The sequence below is a fragment of the Hermetia illucens genome, chromosome 3 (assembly GCF_905115235.1).
Source record: "Hermetia illucens chromosome 3, iHerIll2.2.curated.20191125, whole genome shotgun sequence".
Lineage (NCBI taxonomy): Eukaryota > Metazoa > Arthropoda > Insecta > Diptera > Stratiomyidae > Hermetia > Hermetia illucens.
Genome location: NC_051851.1, coordinates 112,348,725 through 112,364,996, shown reverse-complemented (window position 1 = coordinate 112,364,996; position 16,272 = coordinate 112,348,725). Strand labels below are relative to the sequence as shown.

Below are 16,272 nucleotides of genomic sequence, written 5' to 3'. Positions count from 1 at the left end.
TAAATTCATCCCAGCAGTAAAAAGTTGGACATCAGTATAAAGGATAATATAGGACAATTCTGGAAAGTTTAAAGGAAATTTTACCATTATTAACAAACTCATTGTATTTCAAATGAATATATTCCACTCTCATACGATCCAGTAGCTAGCGTATCCAGCACAGAGCGTGCTCAGCATAGCACAGGCGAGAGTTTTCATACGATCCAACAACTAGCGTGCCAGCCATAAAAAAAAATGTCTATACATTTACTATCAGTGTACTCATACGATCAAGCAGCAGCAATTTTTCATTTCACATGAATTTATTGCTTTTTGAGGCTCTATTCATATGATCCAGCAGCTAGCGTATTCAGCACGGAGAGTGTCCAGTACAGCACAGATGAAAGCATTCATACGATCTAGCAGCTAACATTCTAGCCACACAAAAAATATTACAGACATTTACTACATTATTCCATGTCTAACACGCAGTTGGAATGTGTGGGGCGGAAGATTATTATTGCTCATATACGCCATTCTACGCATCCCAATGGGATTTTGTGAAAGTATTTCGTTCTTATATCAATGATTCCATCAATAAAAACTAACGGAAAATGAATGCATGTAAAATAAGTACGGGTTTTATCGACAAATGCAACTACCGTTCTTTCTGTAAAACATCATCCGCTCACTTATCCAAGATGATAAGCTCACGGCTGAAAAAGCAACAAATTTGCCACAGTACTATTTTTTTCGCGAAATGACAAATCTTTATATTTGCGAAAATTATGCTTAAATCTTTGAGAAGAAGATTTTGATGGAGATTGGCCGCCGACAGAATAATTCCTAAAAAGACTCATGCATGTCTATGCTTCTTGGCTTCCAATGGAATTGCTTTTCAATTTCCCTACTGGGACACCCTCCAGCGCGGGGAAAGGTATTCTTTGCAAGAATTCTGACCTGTGCTGTGCTTTGCACACAAACATAACAGCTGAGCAGAAATGCTCGTAGGCTAATACACAGATGGCGCTAATAGTATTGAATCCATATCATTTTTTGTTAACCTTAACCTGCAAAAGACATGTGTACAAATTTGACAGCTGTCGCACTTCTAGTTTGTAGGATAGAGCACTTTTGAGTGAAGCTACTTTTGTTAGTTTGAAGAAACTGGATAAAAAGGAATTTCATGTGTTAATAAAGCTTTCCTTTTTGACGAAAAAAAAAAATACTGTTGAAGCTAAGGCTTGGCAGGATATACATTATTCGGACTTTGCGCCTGAAAAATCAAACGTTGAGAAGTGGTATGCTAAATTTAAACGAAGCGAAATGAGCACTGATTTCGAAGCACGCAGTGGAAGCCTTAAGGTTGTTACCGACGAAAACATAAAAAAAGTCCACAAAATAATTTTGAATGACCACAAAGTGATGACCGAGACAGTTGAGGCTCCAAAAATATCAAAGGAACGTGTTGGTTATATCGTGCATGAATGTTTGGGTATGGAAATGCTCTGCTGAAAGTGGATTCTGAGTGAGTGTATGCATCAGCAAAAAACTGTCATACCCAAAGCAACCAGCTTCCGGTATTCCGATTTGTTTTATTTATTTTTTTAAGCGTGTGGTTACAAAGCTCAATATATCGAAAAAATTCTGTACTGCAATAGCTCTGTATATGTACAATAAAAAAAAACTTCTGTTTCTACATAAAACCAAAAATTGTAGGTGCAATTGGTTCCGGTCCGGGACCTTTGTCTAAGAAAAGCTGCGTAGGTGCTATTTTTTCTTGCATTACTTTCAAAAAATAGTCTATACAGTTTACTAGATGAACAATTGAAGACGTTTAACAGAATTTTGCTTTACTTCGTTGTCCTGCTGAAAAAAACCGAAAACATGGTTTTTCATTAGGCCGCTACCATCGCCTAACCTCAAGGTGCACGGAATGCCATTGCGTATAGATGGGGTAGGGACGAGGTACCTTTCTGGTCCGTGGTCGTTGTAATTCATGTTGTTCATGACGGTTTTCTTGTGTTTCTCCACCCCATCTACCAAGCCCTACACAGCTGTGGAATTCCACATGCGCGCAACCATGTGTTCGCAACCACATGGCCGCACACCAATACACTGCTCACATATACGGCACTAACAGCAGACCTAATGCGTGGTATTTACCGTAGAAGGTCGAATATGCGCAATGATTTTGCCCATCGCATAATTTCGAATAATGCGCAGGGAGATGAATCTCCTGTATTTAGTATTCTTGCCTAATCCCTCAGGGCCATGTGGCAAAGTGGACTAAAACGAATAAGAATTAAAGGAGTAACCATAAATTTTAATTGTAAATTTCTGTAAGCTCGTCAATAGAAGCTTCCAGACCAAGCTCGAGCTTTTTTCAAATGAACCCCTCTAGCGGGCGTTTGAAACGCGCTCCAGTTTGAACCGAAAAGGTACGACTAAATAAATAAAATGAACAGTACGTCCGGAAGTTGCTAAATGTTCAACTTTCGTCGTGAAGACACGCACTGACTCAAGTGGACTAAAAAATACAATACTCTCTGGAACGAATTTGGCGTGTAAATGAGTCTAGAAAAAGCTGCCTACCATATAATTAGAATATAGAATAGTCTTACATCTTAAATCGGGTCGTCACATAAGAACACCACAAAATTTTTAATACCTTATACGATTGCCGGTTAATTCTGGAGCGCAAAAGAAGTGCGCAAATAATACACTTAATGGTAAATATGAAAACATTTTTTTTTAGTTTGGGACTTTTCACTTCCAATTTACAGTCATATTGTGCACTAGGAAGCAACATCTTCTCAATTACTCGTGAGCTAGATGAAATTCCCAGTCCAAATGAGTGTGTTTTATATGAGCCACATACTTATCTGCTTTTCGGGGGACAGATTTCTCTCGACTGCCTTCTCGTTCCATGCTTTTCTGCTTTTTCAGATTCATTTTCCGCACTCGTTCTGCTAAGGAATCTGTTTTAAGGATAACCCAATCATCTGGTGATTCCTTAGATGTGGGTGGTAAGGGTGGTCGACGCATCGTGAAAGATTCTTCTGTCTAAAATTAAAAATTCGTGTTGCTGTAAGTAATGAGAAAATTTAGAATTTTTCAAAGTGCATATAGTACTTCTGCGTTGTGTGAAATTGCTGTAGTATGGCTTCGTCGTGCTGGCAATTGAACCCGAACTGAAACATCAGCAGGCGTTGATTTTGCGTCTTTATTGTCTATATCCTCCAGGTCCGGTGTTGATGTCCATGATGAAGGTCGCTTCCGTAGTTCTACGCAATAGTTAACAACTTTATATTTATATGGTGATGGAGAAACAAGAAGATGTGGCAGTAGAGTACAAGAGTAATAGTAAGGTAGTAATATGTAGTATTTTGTAGTAGACGAGCGCGGCGTTAGATAATAAGTAATGAAAACACAAAATAGAAAATGTTTGTTAGTAACTTTGTCAATACACCATGAATTATTGATACTAAGATTGCGACAATGCTGGTTATTATAGTCATTTTTTTGTTCAACTTATCACCCATCATTCTGGGATTCCTTTTTGTATTCAATCAATTAATGTGTTTCAATATGCACAATTTTATATTTCAATAGGATATGCTATCCCATATAGTAGCACAGAAAGAAAACTAGTATAGGACAAACTCAACTTGATCTTGGTGTTGAGACAACTGCATTTCCAGATTTTAGAGAAGAAAGTGAAAGCGGGTTTAACGCTGTCAATGTGTCGAGCGACATCCAATTCGGTGCCACCATCGGCAGAAACCACGCTTCCTAGGTACACAAATGTTCTGTCCATTAATGCAGATAGGGAGAGTGAGATGACAAGTCAGACCAAAAATCTTGGTTTTGTTAGTGTTTATTTTCAGTCCAACTCCACTTGCCTCTCTTTACAAATTCAGAGCCATTTGGCTAAAGTCCATAATACGGTGGGAAAGCAAACAGATGTATCAGCCTGATCGATGTGCTTGGGAATAAATGTCATCGTCCATTAATTTTCTCCACGTCCTCCGGACAAGGCAGCATGAAGACCGATAACAAATAATATCGATGACAAGATGCAACCATGGCGGGCGCCCCTTTGGAATTAAAATTCCTCTGATATTTTACCTCGATGGGGAACGTGACATTATGCGACATTATATGTCGCTTTGGTAATAGTTTTTAGATGCTTCGGAATGCCCCTCTGCGCACTGTTCCAAAATGATCCGTAGGGTGTTGATGTGGTCAATGCGGGAAGATATGGAGCGGAAACCAGGCTACTCTCTGTCGATCAAGCCTTTGAAATTTTTTTCAATGCGTTCCAGGATTATTTTAGCTATTATCTTTGCGACGGCAGGGAGGACGCAGATACCCCTTCTTGCACTCTCGACGATAATCCTCTTCTTCCACTATTCGGATTCGCAGGATTTTCGTAAGAGTGGAAGTAGCAGATCTGCAGAAGGTGTACCTTCACGGGAAGTGATACGGTTAAGTATCGTAATGAAGTGTTGCTTCACCTCTTCAACTTCTCATCATCGTGGATGAGAAGTCGACCGTTGACGTCCTTCACAGGATGTTCGAAAATATCCCAACCGCATGCAAATTATTTCGCAGTGCGGTATATATAATACTTCTGAAATCATTGCGTTCTGTGGCATCTTCCGCTTTCCTGACTAGCGCAATAACAAATTACTTTTGTCGCGGCGCACACCACGCTGAACCTTCCAGGATTTCGAATGACATCGGAGTTCGAGCGCATCACGCCCACCATCATTTGTGGCGGCCAGCCCTTCCCATGTGCATGTGCGGCTGCACTATATCGCAAGATTTCGTTGGTGTAAAGCACTGTACAATCGTGATACTCTTCAACCTGGACCGAAATATTGTAATCAGAATTTTGTTAGGGACCAGCTCCCAGGTAAAGAGAGCACGTCTGACGGTAGCCATCAAAAGCACATTGGCTCGAGTTATAGAAAGAAAGCAGAGATCCTCGGTACCGTCATCATAGTTGGTTTTCGATAGCCAAAACCTTCGTCATAAGGTCAGTTGTTATCCAAGGCATTGTTGATGTTTTGGCAACAATAAAGTTTCAAAATTTAGGAGTTGCTATCTAAGATAATTATTTTGTAATACCTTTTAAAAGTGTATATCTTCCAAAATGCCTTCTTGCAATAATAGTTTCTTTAGACCCTCATGAATATTTAAAGAGAATTGTCAGAAATACTGTAGAATATTCAACTCTGCCCTCTAATATTTTGAAGGTGGTTTATTCTACACGTGAAGAACGAATTGTGAATTGTTAAAAGTTCTTCTTGAATTCAAAAAAGTGACTGACGGTTTCGTCCAGGCCAGAGGCAACTCAGCAGACGCTGCCTCACCTGCGCCCTAGGAGCACCGTGACCGGCTACACAGGTGGTAATTTCTCCTTTATATATAATTGCAAACATGATATTAGTGCAAATTATATCCAAGTGAAATCGACCTTCTACATTCGGACCCAAACTATGCCGAAGCAAAATTATTTTTGCTTGAGGTTTGTTTCTTTCCAATTGGTCCTGTCCGAAACTAACTAGATGCGGACTTAGGATTCCCTCAATCTTCAACCAAAAACAATTAGGTTAAATATACCTAATTGTTTTTGGTTGGTGGACCTCGCCCCGAAAGCAGGATGTTTGGAATTTCATGTTAAAGCAGGCCTAGACCAGAAAACGTTTGTTGCGTCGTTGATGATGATGGGCTTAAGCGAAGTGAGATAGTGGGAATCGGGAGAGTAGTTATCTCCCTCTTCCGGCACTGTGTGTTTTACTCTGAAAAAGGTAGTGGTAGCAAACAGCAATCTCAAAACGGACTCCTATGACAGAGATTGTAAAATTACGGCCCGGGTTAAGGATTATACATTGCTGTGTTGTTGATCAGGTACTGAAGGAGGGCACAACTGGTGCTTGAAATACGTATATACTAATAACTAACTTACTCCGTTTCAAGAAAAAAGTAATTGTATTTTACTTTATTTATTGTAGATAAATTTATAGTTAATGTGTTTTCACGGTATTTCTAGCAAAAAAGTTACAGAATTGAAACGCAACACCGTCCCCGCCGCTAGTAGCAGTTCTTATTTTACAAATACCGATATTTCGGTAACAAGCTTTCCCTTCTTCGGTGCCGGGTTGATATATATATGGAAGCCATTCACCTCTCGGTAGAGTACAGCAGGTATACCGAACATAAGCGCCATCATGCGCAGGCAACCGCGCCATTCAACTCTCCCCAACACTTCCCGAGATGCCCGCCCTCTTCCTCTACTCTTCATCTTCTTCGCCAAAGAGAGTTCTTATAGTGTCGTTTGAGATAGTGTCTGGCCAAGGTACTATGATGGTATGTCGCAGACAGGTGTCGACGAAGGCTTGGAGCTTTTGAGTAACAGTGGAGCACATTTTCAATGTGCTACTCCCATACACCAACACAAAAAGAACACTAGCACAGAATCTGAGAACATTCTCCAGAGACAGAGAATGCGTAGACTCTTCGTCTTTTCGTCTGAAGTCTGAGTGGGCCGTCTCTTCCTCCTCCTCGCATTGGCTGTATATGGCTGAGACCACCATTCCGATTTTTTTCCATGTGGCAATTCAAGGGTAGTACCTCGTTAAAAGCCCGACTAGGGTTTTCATGTTTCATGTTTCAGGGACAACAAAATGCCACTCTAGCGGCCCCGGGTTCCGTCAGAAAGATTTTCGCTTGCTGGCAGAAGTTCAAATTTCTCCATTCGCCTGGGTGGATTCTTGCCATTTCCCCCTTCGGAGTAGACTTGACAGTAGATGGCCGGATGCTAACAGCTAGTTCTGACCCCACTATTGTGGTTCAGAACCTTGGCGAGCCAGTCTATCAGCGTCCTCATTAGCAGCGATGTTTGAGTTCATTGGCATTTAGATCTGGAATGTTTCGTTGAGTTGGCTAACTATCAACAGCACCTGATGACAACTCTACACCAACTGACTCGCTGCTGCCTCCAATGTTGCCGCATTCCCGGGAACATCCCTGCGCCCGATCCGTTTTCGATGACTGACCCATCAGTGAAAATTATTAAATCTGTAATCCCAAAGTAGTGGTCATTGATCGACCATTCTTCTCCTTTGGTGATTACGGCTGAGTATGTCTTTTCGAAGACGAATTTTGAAGTCATATGATCCGTAGGCATCAGGTCCACCTGAGGGTTGCCAAGAAATTTCCACATGGACACATGACCTTATGATTGACCGCCTTTCCACGCGCCAATAGTATGAAGCCTATATGCGTCGGCAGCTACTTTCCGTTTCACTTCCAAATGGATTGGGAGTAAATTTAGAATAGCATCGAGTGCAACACGGTCGGCGTACTTCTCATTGCTTCAGTATTACTTAGGCAATCGAGCTTCTGAATCTGCTGCTGTTAGCGAAGTTCAGTTTTGGCCACCAGATGATGCATGCATACATCAAAATGGGTTTTATTATGGACATATACATCCAATTAGCCCATTTTGGTAAAAGTCCCCAGATCTTATCTATTGAAGTCCTGCAGCACCATAGCAATCTGCAGGTATTGTTCCTGGATATGGTGCTTCCACGCTAACATGGAGTCGAGATTTACTCCTAAATATTTGACTGATTTTACAGATGGATTTCCGCTCCTGCTAAGGTGGGTAGCGTGAAGCTGCCTTACCTGACGTTTCTAGTAAATAGAACTAGTACAGTCTTCCTACCGTTCACCGCCAGTCCATTATAGAAGCACCTGGGTGTGGATCACATGCAATGTTGCATTCCGGGGGTCTCCACTCCCGCATGTGAAGTATCCAACAACGGATCAATTCCATGCTGTCTTGCCGCGTTATAAATCGCTGCGAATGAGGCATAATTGAAGGCGTTTTCGTGAATTTTCCGTTCTGGTAAGCATGTTGCCTCCAGGGAGGTGACCACCTAGGGGTATCTCTTATGAGCCGACCTACTAATATTTCCAGTCTTTTTATCAGAAAGACTTAGACTGATCAGTCGAAAGCTTTTTGCGTCTGTGTAGGTAGGTTTCCCTGATTTGGGAATAAATATTACCTTCACATCACGTCACCTGGTTGAAATATAAGCGTGTTTAAGTATAATTTCGTGGTATTTCTAGCGATTAAATTATTTGAAATAGTTGAGACTTACTTTTTTCTATTCGCTAGTGGTATTTATTATAGTTGCAAATTGCAAATTATTTCAAATATAAGCGTGTGCTAGGCAAGCGCGGTATATATTCTGAAGAGCAGAGAAGGAGAGGAGAGCAGTAATAATGCCATCCGGACCTGCAGACTTGTATCTATGGAAAAAGTGAAGTGCCCATTTCACCCGTTCCGGTGAGAGTACTTTGCATGCCAGAGTCCAATAGATAACCCAACTGCTAGCTACGTTCTTTGACAAGGATCCGTTTTAGCTTTGAGGTTGCCTCAAGAGAATTGGTCTCTTCGCAAAAGCGTTATGCTTACCTTATGCTTTTCCTTAGAGTTCTTTGAGCCTCTTTGTATCGAATCCAGCAAGCGACTGAATCAGACTTTAGAGCTTGATTGAGGAGCACCCTTGTCATTCTCCTCCGTTTTGCCAAATCCGAGTTCCACCATGGTGTTTTACTCCTTTTTCGCATCATGAGTGGACAACTCTCTTCGAAAGCTCCTCTCATGCTAGTTGTTTTCTCAATTAAAGCAATGGATTTGATGCACTTGCCAGGAATCGTTACTCGGACGCTTAGTTCTGTTTTGTACGTCGCCCAATCTGTCTTACGTGGATTCTGAAAGTGGAGTGGGTGGAGCTGGATCGATGCCCATTACGAAATCAATGCGCCTGTGATCTAAGAGCGTGATATGTTTGATTAGAAATACACAAAGTTTCCGTTATTATTGAAAGAGTAAAAGAGTCAATTTTGAAACTCGAGAGGAGGCTGAGCCAGTTTGGATTTGGTCTGGTATGGAGAAAAAAAGTCCGAATCTATGTAAACCTTGCCAGGCTAATTTACGTTTCATTCTACAAAACTCCTTCGGGAGTAGCGATGGGGAATCCCCTCTTACCATTACTCACTGAAAGGTTCATGTCATCAAATTGATTCGAGGAAAGTAATGCTTAAAATATGGTTTAGGTATGTAGACGGCGTATTTGCGATTGTTAGAAGAAACGATATCGACATGGTCATCTCATCTATAAACAAAATTCATCATAGAATCTAGTTTACACTAGAGGTAGAGAAGGATGGGGGGATATCGTCAACTCTAGCGGGAAGCTTAAGTTCGAGATATACCGTAAGCCTACAGCAACCCAGAGAACGACACCAACAACTTCGCACCATACACTTTCGCAAAAAATGGCAGCCTATAATTGCATGATTCACCGGCTGATCACATACCCTCTTTCGGAATACGGCTTCAATAAGGAACGACAGCATATTATTGACACCGCTATTAAAAATGTGTATAAGCCTCAGACTTTTGAGAAGCTGATCGTAAGGAAAATCAAGCAACATAATAGGTATGCTTACACAACACTATTCTCGCAGCAAAAGGAGGCAACAACGAGGCGGATAGATATCTCGTGTTCCTACCTATTTAACAACATCAGGAATTGGATAAAAAAGCTTCAACTGGAAGTCGTAGGTTCGAGTCGATCGTCCACCTTGCTGAATTTACTGGGAAGCATCAAGGATTCTTTGGCAGCGGAGGAAAAAAGCGGGATCTACCGAATAACATGCAGCGATTGTAATAAGATATACATAGGACAGACTAAACGCCTGATAACGACCAGAATTAATGAACACATCAATGAAGTGGAAGCAAAATTCATCAGTTGCAGCGCATATAGTCGAAGAAGGCCACACCATTCAACAGGAAAATCTTGAGGTGGTACCTGTCAGGCGGATTCGCGTCTCCTTCCACCAAAGCACAAAACCCATTGTCGCAAAAGGGACAGGGAGAGGAGTACTCTTCCGAGTCCCACCATCTTACTTCGCTTAGGACTAGAATATCGAGCTTATGTTGCTGGAATTCTGGCGCGAGTTGCAGGGGGCATTCTGAGGACTTTCGGTACCGCTTTTAAGGAGCGTACGTCCGTTTTCGATAGCTATTGGATATTCTAATTAACTCTAATTATACTACCTCGTCTTATTAAAACCTAAACATCATTTCATGGAATGTTTATTTTTTCGGGCCTGTTTCAGCACCTTCACGTTGGTCACATCTATATGACGCCCTTCCTCTACAATATGTTTGGCCACCATGGATTTGCCAGCCTTTCTATCCATTTTCCTTCCCTTTGATGATCAGTGAATATTGTACTAACCAATCTTTTAATTTGTCCGACGTAAACTTTTGAGCAAGATTGGAGTAATTTACTTGGTGTCTAAAGGGGTGCTCTCCACACATCCAAAGGGGGGGTAACATCTTTTTTCACATAATGTACCACCTATGTGGGTATCAATTAGTCATCATCAACAGCACAACAACCGGTATCCGGTCTAGGCCTGCCCTAATAAGAAACTCCAGGCACCCCGGTTTTGCGTCGAGGTCCACCAATTCGATATCCCGAAAAGTAGTCTGGCGACGCCACAACTCCATCTCAGACAGGGTCTGCCTCGTCTTCTTCTTCTATCATAAATATTGCCCTTATAGACTTTCCAGACTGGATCATCCTCATCCATACGGATTAAGTGACTTGCCCCGCGTTACTTGTTTAGCTGGATTTTATCCGCAGCAAATGGTCGAATTCTTCGTTATGTAGGCTATGGAATCGTCCATCCTCATGTAGGGGGCCGAAAATTCTTGGGAGGATTCTTCCCTCGAACGCGGCCAAGAGTTCGCAGGTTTTTTTTTTGCTAAGAACCCAGTTTTCCGAGGAATACATAAGGACTGGCAAGATTATAGTCTTATACAGTAAGAGCTTTACCCCTATGGTAAGTCGTTTCGAGCAAAATAGTTTTTGTGCTGAAAAAGGCTCTGCTGGCAGCCAACAACCGTGCGCCATAGCTATTATCGGTCGTGATTTTCGACCATAGATGTAGTCTCCTATCTTTATTGTTTTCGTTTGACCAATGCGATTGGATGTTGTTCGTTCTTTGGTTTTTGGCGCTGACGTTGCCACCCTGTACTTCATTTTGCTTTCATTAATGTGAAGCCCGAGATCTGGCGCCGCCTGTTCGATCTGGATGAAGGTAGACTGTACATCTCGGGTTGTTCTTCCCATAATGCCAATACCGTCAGCGTAGGCCAGTAGTTGGGTGGATTTAGAGAGGATGGTGCCTAACGCATTTACATGTGCATCGCGAATCATTTTCTCCAGGGCCAGGTTGAAGAGAATGCCTGATGGGGCATCCCCTTCTCTTAGACCGTTGTTGATGCAGAATGGTCTTGAGAGTGATCCTGCTGCTTTTATCTGGCCTCGCACAGAGATCAGGGTCAGGCTAGTCAGTCTTATTAATTTCGTGAGGATACCGAATTCTCTCATGGCTGTGTACAGTTTTACCCACGCTATGCTGCCAAAGGCGGCTTTAAAGTCGATGCAAAGATGGTGCAACTGATGTCCATATTCCAACAGTTTTTCCATCGTTTGCCGCAGAGAGAAAATCTTATCTGTTGCTGATTTACCTGAGTGAAGCCTCTTTGGTATGGGCCAATGATATTCTGGGCGTATGGGGCTATCCGACCTAGTAAGATTATGGAGAATATCTTATAGATGGTACTCAACAGCGTGATACCTCTACAAATGCTGCACTGCGTGATAACCCCTTTTTATGTGTGAGACAGATAATTCCTCGTTGGCAGTCGTCAGGCATTGATTCGCTGTCCCACACCTTGAGCATTAGTTGATGGCGAGTTTTTAAGCCGGTGGATTGCACTGTTTCTTCTATGCTTGGTGGTGGCAGAATTTATCCGTCGTCTTCAGTTGACGGGACCTCCAACTCGCCGATATTTTGGTTGTTGAGCACTTCATCAAAATACTCAACCCAACGCTCCAAGATGCCCATTCTGTCGGAAATCAGATTTCCCTCTTTGTCTCGGCAGGATGAACATTGAGTTGCATAAGGCTTCATTCTGCTGACTTGTAGGTAAAACTTCCGCGCATGATGCGGTTGCTCCCTGTATTTTTCGAGTTCACAAACTTGTTGGTTCTCCCAGCCTTCCTTTTCCGTCTGTGAAGTCGCGCCCGCGTTTTTTAAGAATGCAACATTACTCGGTATGCAGCATTCTTCTGTTCCGTTGCAAGCTTACGTTCATCGTCAAACCAGCCGTTCCGACTTTTCTTGTTGCTGGGGCCAAGTATATGTGTGGACGTATCAATAATAACGCTCTTTAGGCGGTTGTGAAGATCATTTGTTGACGCTTCATTTCCAGGGCATCTGTTAGCTTCGGTTATTGCGGCATCCATTTCCTTCTTATAGGTGCTACGGATGGCTGTGCTGTGGATGGTTTCAATATTCACTCTAACCTGATTGTCAGAGGGATTCTGGGTGGTGTTGTAATTCGCGCTTGGAGCACTATACGAACGTACTGGCATTCATCAAGACTGAGAGGTGACGGCGTTCAATCAGCTCGTGGTCAATTTGGTTGAAAGTGGTCCCGTCTGGAGGGGCCCACGTAGGTTTGTGGGCTTCCGCAGGTACTTCCAACAACCATTTCGTGCGATACTGCTGACTGAATAATAAGCAGTCTGTTATCATTGGTATCCCTATGTCAGCTATAGGAGCCGACGTATCGCCTGAATACGGGCTCCGTCCCTACTTGACTGTTGAAATCTCCAAGTATGATTTTGATACCATACTTGGGACAGGTTTCGAGGGTCCGCTCAACTGCCTCGTACAAGGTATCTTTCTCCGACTCTGCATTCTCCTCTGTAGGACCGCGAACGTTTATGAGCCTTAAATTTCTAAATTTGCCTCGCAAACGCAGAGTGCATTGCCTTTCGCTTATATTTTCAAAACTGATAACAGTAGATTTCATTTTTTGGCTGACTAAGAAACCTACTCCGAGCACATGGTTTACTGGATAGCCACTATAATATATGGTGTAGTGACTCTTCTCCAGGAAACCGGGCCCCACCTAGGGCATCTCTTGCGACGCTGTTACATCAGCTTATATTGGAACAGGGTATCGGCTAGCTGCGTACAGCTCTATTTCTGTACAGGGAGCACACTTTGCATGAGAAAATACGCAAATCGTTATTTCATTGTCGTTGCCGGCTTCGTCGTTGTACAGTCAATTAATTTTAATTTTGTGTGGGGATCTTTCCCCACTCCTTTCCAAGGTTTTGTCTAAAATAAAACCTTATTAAAATCGGTTTACTGTCTGTTTGTCAAAACAATTATTTCAGAAACAGTGATTCTTATTGATACGAAATTTGGTAGAATAGTGAGACCTGTGAATGCAAGGAGTAACACACACATGTAAAAGTATAATGTAAAATTTTTTTCCACCGAATATAGTTATGTGGGATACCAAATAAAAGGTATCGATACTTTCGAAAACTGGTATTAGTTTTGACACCGATTGCGAAAGGGAAGAGTGTGGAGGTCTGAAAACGTCAGATACTTCAAGGCCTTTTTCTCAGAAACTACCCAACCCAAAGATCTGAAAAGAAATACGGTGATCTATGTACACGGTATCTAGGCCACAAATATAATACTCTCCGTACCGATCCCTGTGTAAATAAAGTTAATAGCATATTACCATATTCATTATATGTAAGTATTTTCTTGCAAATTGACTGGAAACCCACTTAGGTTTACCCTAGAATCATCAACCTGATGCAGTAATATAGAGTACAGTACAGGGCATGAAAGTACAAGTTTCGTGGAAATCGTACAATTACTAATAGAGTTATAGTAGGTGAAAATGATCTATTTTGTGCGAATTCCTTGCATGCTAAGATTTTGAATGTCATTATCATTCTAAAGAGAATGGTCTGACAAACTGAATGCATAAACAGGTACAACTGGGATAAGTGCCCATTCAAGTTTGCTGATACTCGTATAGGCAATACCCAACATCTGAGCGATTTACCTTCCGTTTTCTCGACTTGTTTGTGTCTGTTTCACCTTCTTCGGACTTATTATTGATCTCTTAGTGCGAAACGTATGAAGTTGACTGTTATGAATACAGTAGTTTCCAGATCAAATTATTTGCGTAAATGACTCTGTAAAATATAGCGCCTAATTGCATTTTTAATTATGTACACGTGAAATAACCACGCGCACTCAAAGTTTCTCACATACGGAAAAACGGAATTTTTCATAACTGAAGCGTCCAGCTTCTGGTTTTTCAACTTTTTTTCAAACCGTTTATTTGTTTCTGCAAATGAATGTCATTGAAAGTGGCCCATAGACCTAAAACTGGTTACCAACTAAGTTACACGTTGCAGTAGAGTAGAGTAGTAGGTAGTAACCACAGAGTTCGATTATGTTTGCAACCTAGTTGGCAATCAAGCTGCAAGTCTGTGGGTTGCTCAAGGTTTGCATATTTTATCCTAAACATGTCAATCACATTTCAGAGACGTTGTTTATAGTTTGCACAGTCCCACTAAGCTATGTGATAATGCGATCAAACTTCCAAATAAATTTCACGTGACAAGCATACAGAAGCACGAGTAGACGATAATTATTAGGGAGTCAACTTCGACTACAGTACTAATGTGGCCATTATTCCTTTACTCGATAATTCCATGCTTTCCATTTTTTTTAGGCACATGACCGATCAAAAGAGCCGACTCCGCCTCTGAACGGGTTGAAGAAGATATGTGTGGATACATTTTAGGGGGGATAGATTTTCAGTCAAAGCACCCATTTCACTTATTAAGCTGTTCAACACACCTTTTGAGATGTCCACAAGTTCAAACAGTGCTGCCCCGAAGATGCTTCGCAGGCCTTTACCAAATAAACTCTTTCTTTAGTTAATCCCCATCCGATACGGTCCCAGGCAGCAAATAAAATACAAATTATGCACTAAAAGTAGGGAGAAATTATTTGTCGAATGATTATGAAGTGATTTTGTTGAAGAAGATCTTTTTTCAGCAGTGGAGAGAACAATACAAGAACTGGAATGCGTTGAATGGACTATCCTCTACGTGATTAAAAATTCCGTTAATAATCTGTTAATACTGTGAATTGAGTTAATAGACATTATGATTAACGTGACATTTTCATTGATAACTGAATTTTATTAATCAAATACGTAATTTTTCACTCATGGCATATTTAACATTGTCGCAATTTTAGTTCCGAAATGTCTTCAGGGTATACTACTCACCGATGTCATTCCCATTACTATCCGCTGAAGTCGATGAGAGATTCTGTGTAGAAGTCCAAGACCGTCCAGGTGGTTTCATGGATGAATCTGTGAGGCTTGGAGATGATGCAGCTATGTCTTCACCTCCGCGCTTACCCCCATGCTCCTTATAATCACGAAAGCATCGTTTACAGCGTGTGGGCCATCGAACTTGTGGATGGAACCCGAGAGGACAAAGCTGATCTCCTTTTGAAAGTGGATACATATGATGCATGGCTCCTGAAATTCGTTAACTGAAATAGAAAGAAGAAGTAAAATTTCATTAGTTGAATTTCCATATGAATCGAAAGTAACTGGTAACGTGGCAGTTTAGCAGTATAACTGAGTGCTGTAACTATCAATGATTATCTAGCTAATCCGTTGAATAATATCCCCCTTCTTTGGAGCACCACAATCCTTTTCAGGAAAAATATCGAGGTAGCATAATAGAGGGAAATGCCAAATTACTGGCAAAAATGTTACTCGAACAAACAAATGAAACATGTGCAAAAAGTCCCACTATTGTCTTCCTGTATGCTTCTGTCCTTCTTCTGGCCACTGTTAATGGCAGCAATTTGAACGGCTTTGCTAGAAAGGCGTGCTGCACGCACGGCTGCTTTTGACATCACCCATTTATAGCAAACGCATCGATGGAAATCGTTATGTGTGACAGTGACCTAAACCCGTATCCGAAGTCAGGTTAATGTTAGCGATATAAGCCAGGCGCTCCTATCGCCGCCACTTCTGGTAGGCGAGGTGAAGGTTGTACTGCCAATACTATCTACCTGCGCAGACGGTAGATATCTTGAATGAAGTGCTACAATAGACAAATGTCCACGTGGTGTCCATTCAGAATGCTTTTCAATACGATGGAAAAAAGCACTCTCGGGCAACACCTGAAAAGAATGTTATAATGTCTGCCTGGATCTAGAAACACAGAGAGCTGAGGATTCAAGTAGGCGCTACAGGCGGACTCGATTGTGCTCTCT

The 16,272-nt window shown here is 41.7% G+C and overlaps 1 protein-coding gene across 3 annotated transcripts in view; it reads right to left on the bottom strand.

Moving 5' to 3' along the window:
- Positions 1-16,272, bottom strand: part of LOC119651686 (myosin-11) — a 91,539-nt gene that overhangs the window by 23,968 nt on the left and 51,299 nt on the right. For 2 of the 3 annotated variants that reach the window (XM_038055387.1, XM_038055389.1), the window contains exons 2-4: positions 15,266-15,537; positions 3,115-3,284; positions 2,861-3,045 (exon numbers count right to left, since the gene is read on the bottom strand). In XM_038055387.1, the coding sequence (XP_037911315.1) occupies positions 2,861-3,045; positions 3,115-3,284; positions 15,266-15,518 (608 nt within the window). In that variant the 5' untranslated portion in view covers positions 15,519-15,537. The remainder of the gene's footprint in view (positions 1-2,860; positions 3,046-3,114; positions 3,285-15,265; positions 15,538-16,272) is intronic. The other variant, XM_038055388.1, reaches the window with a different exon arrangement.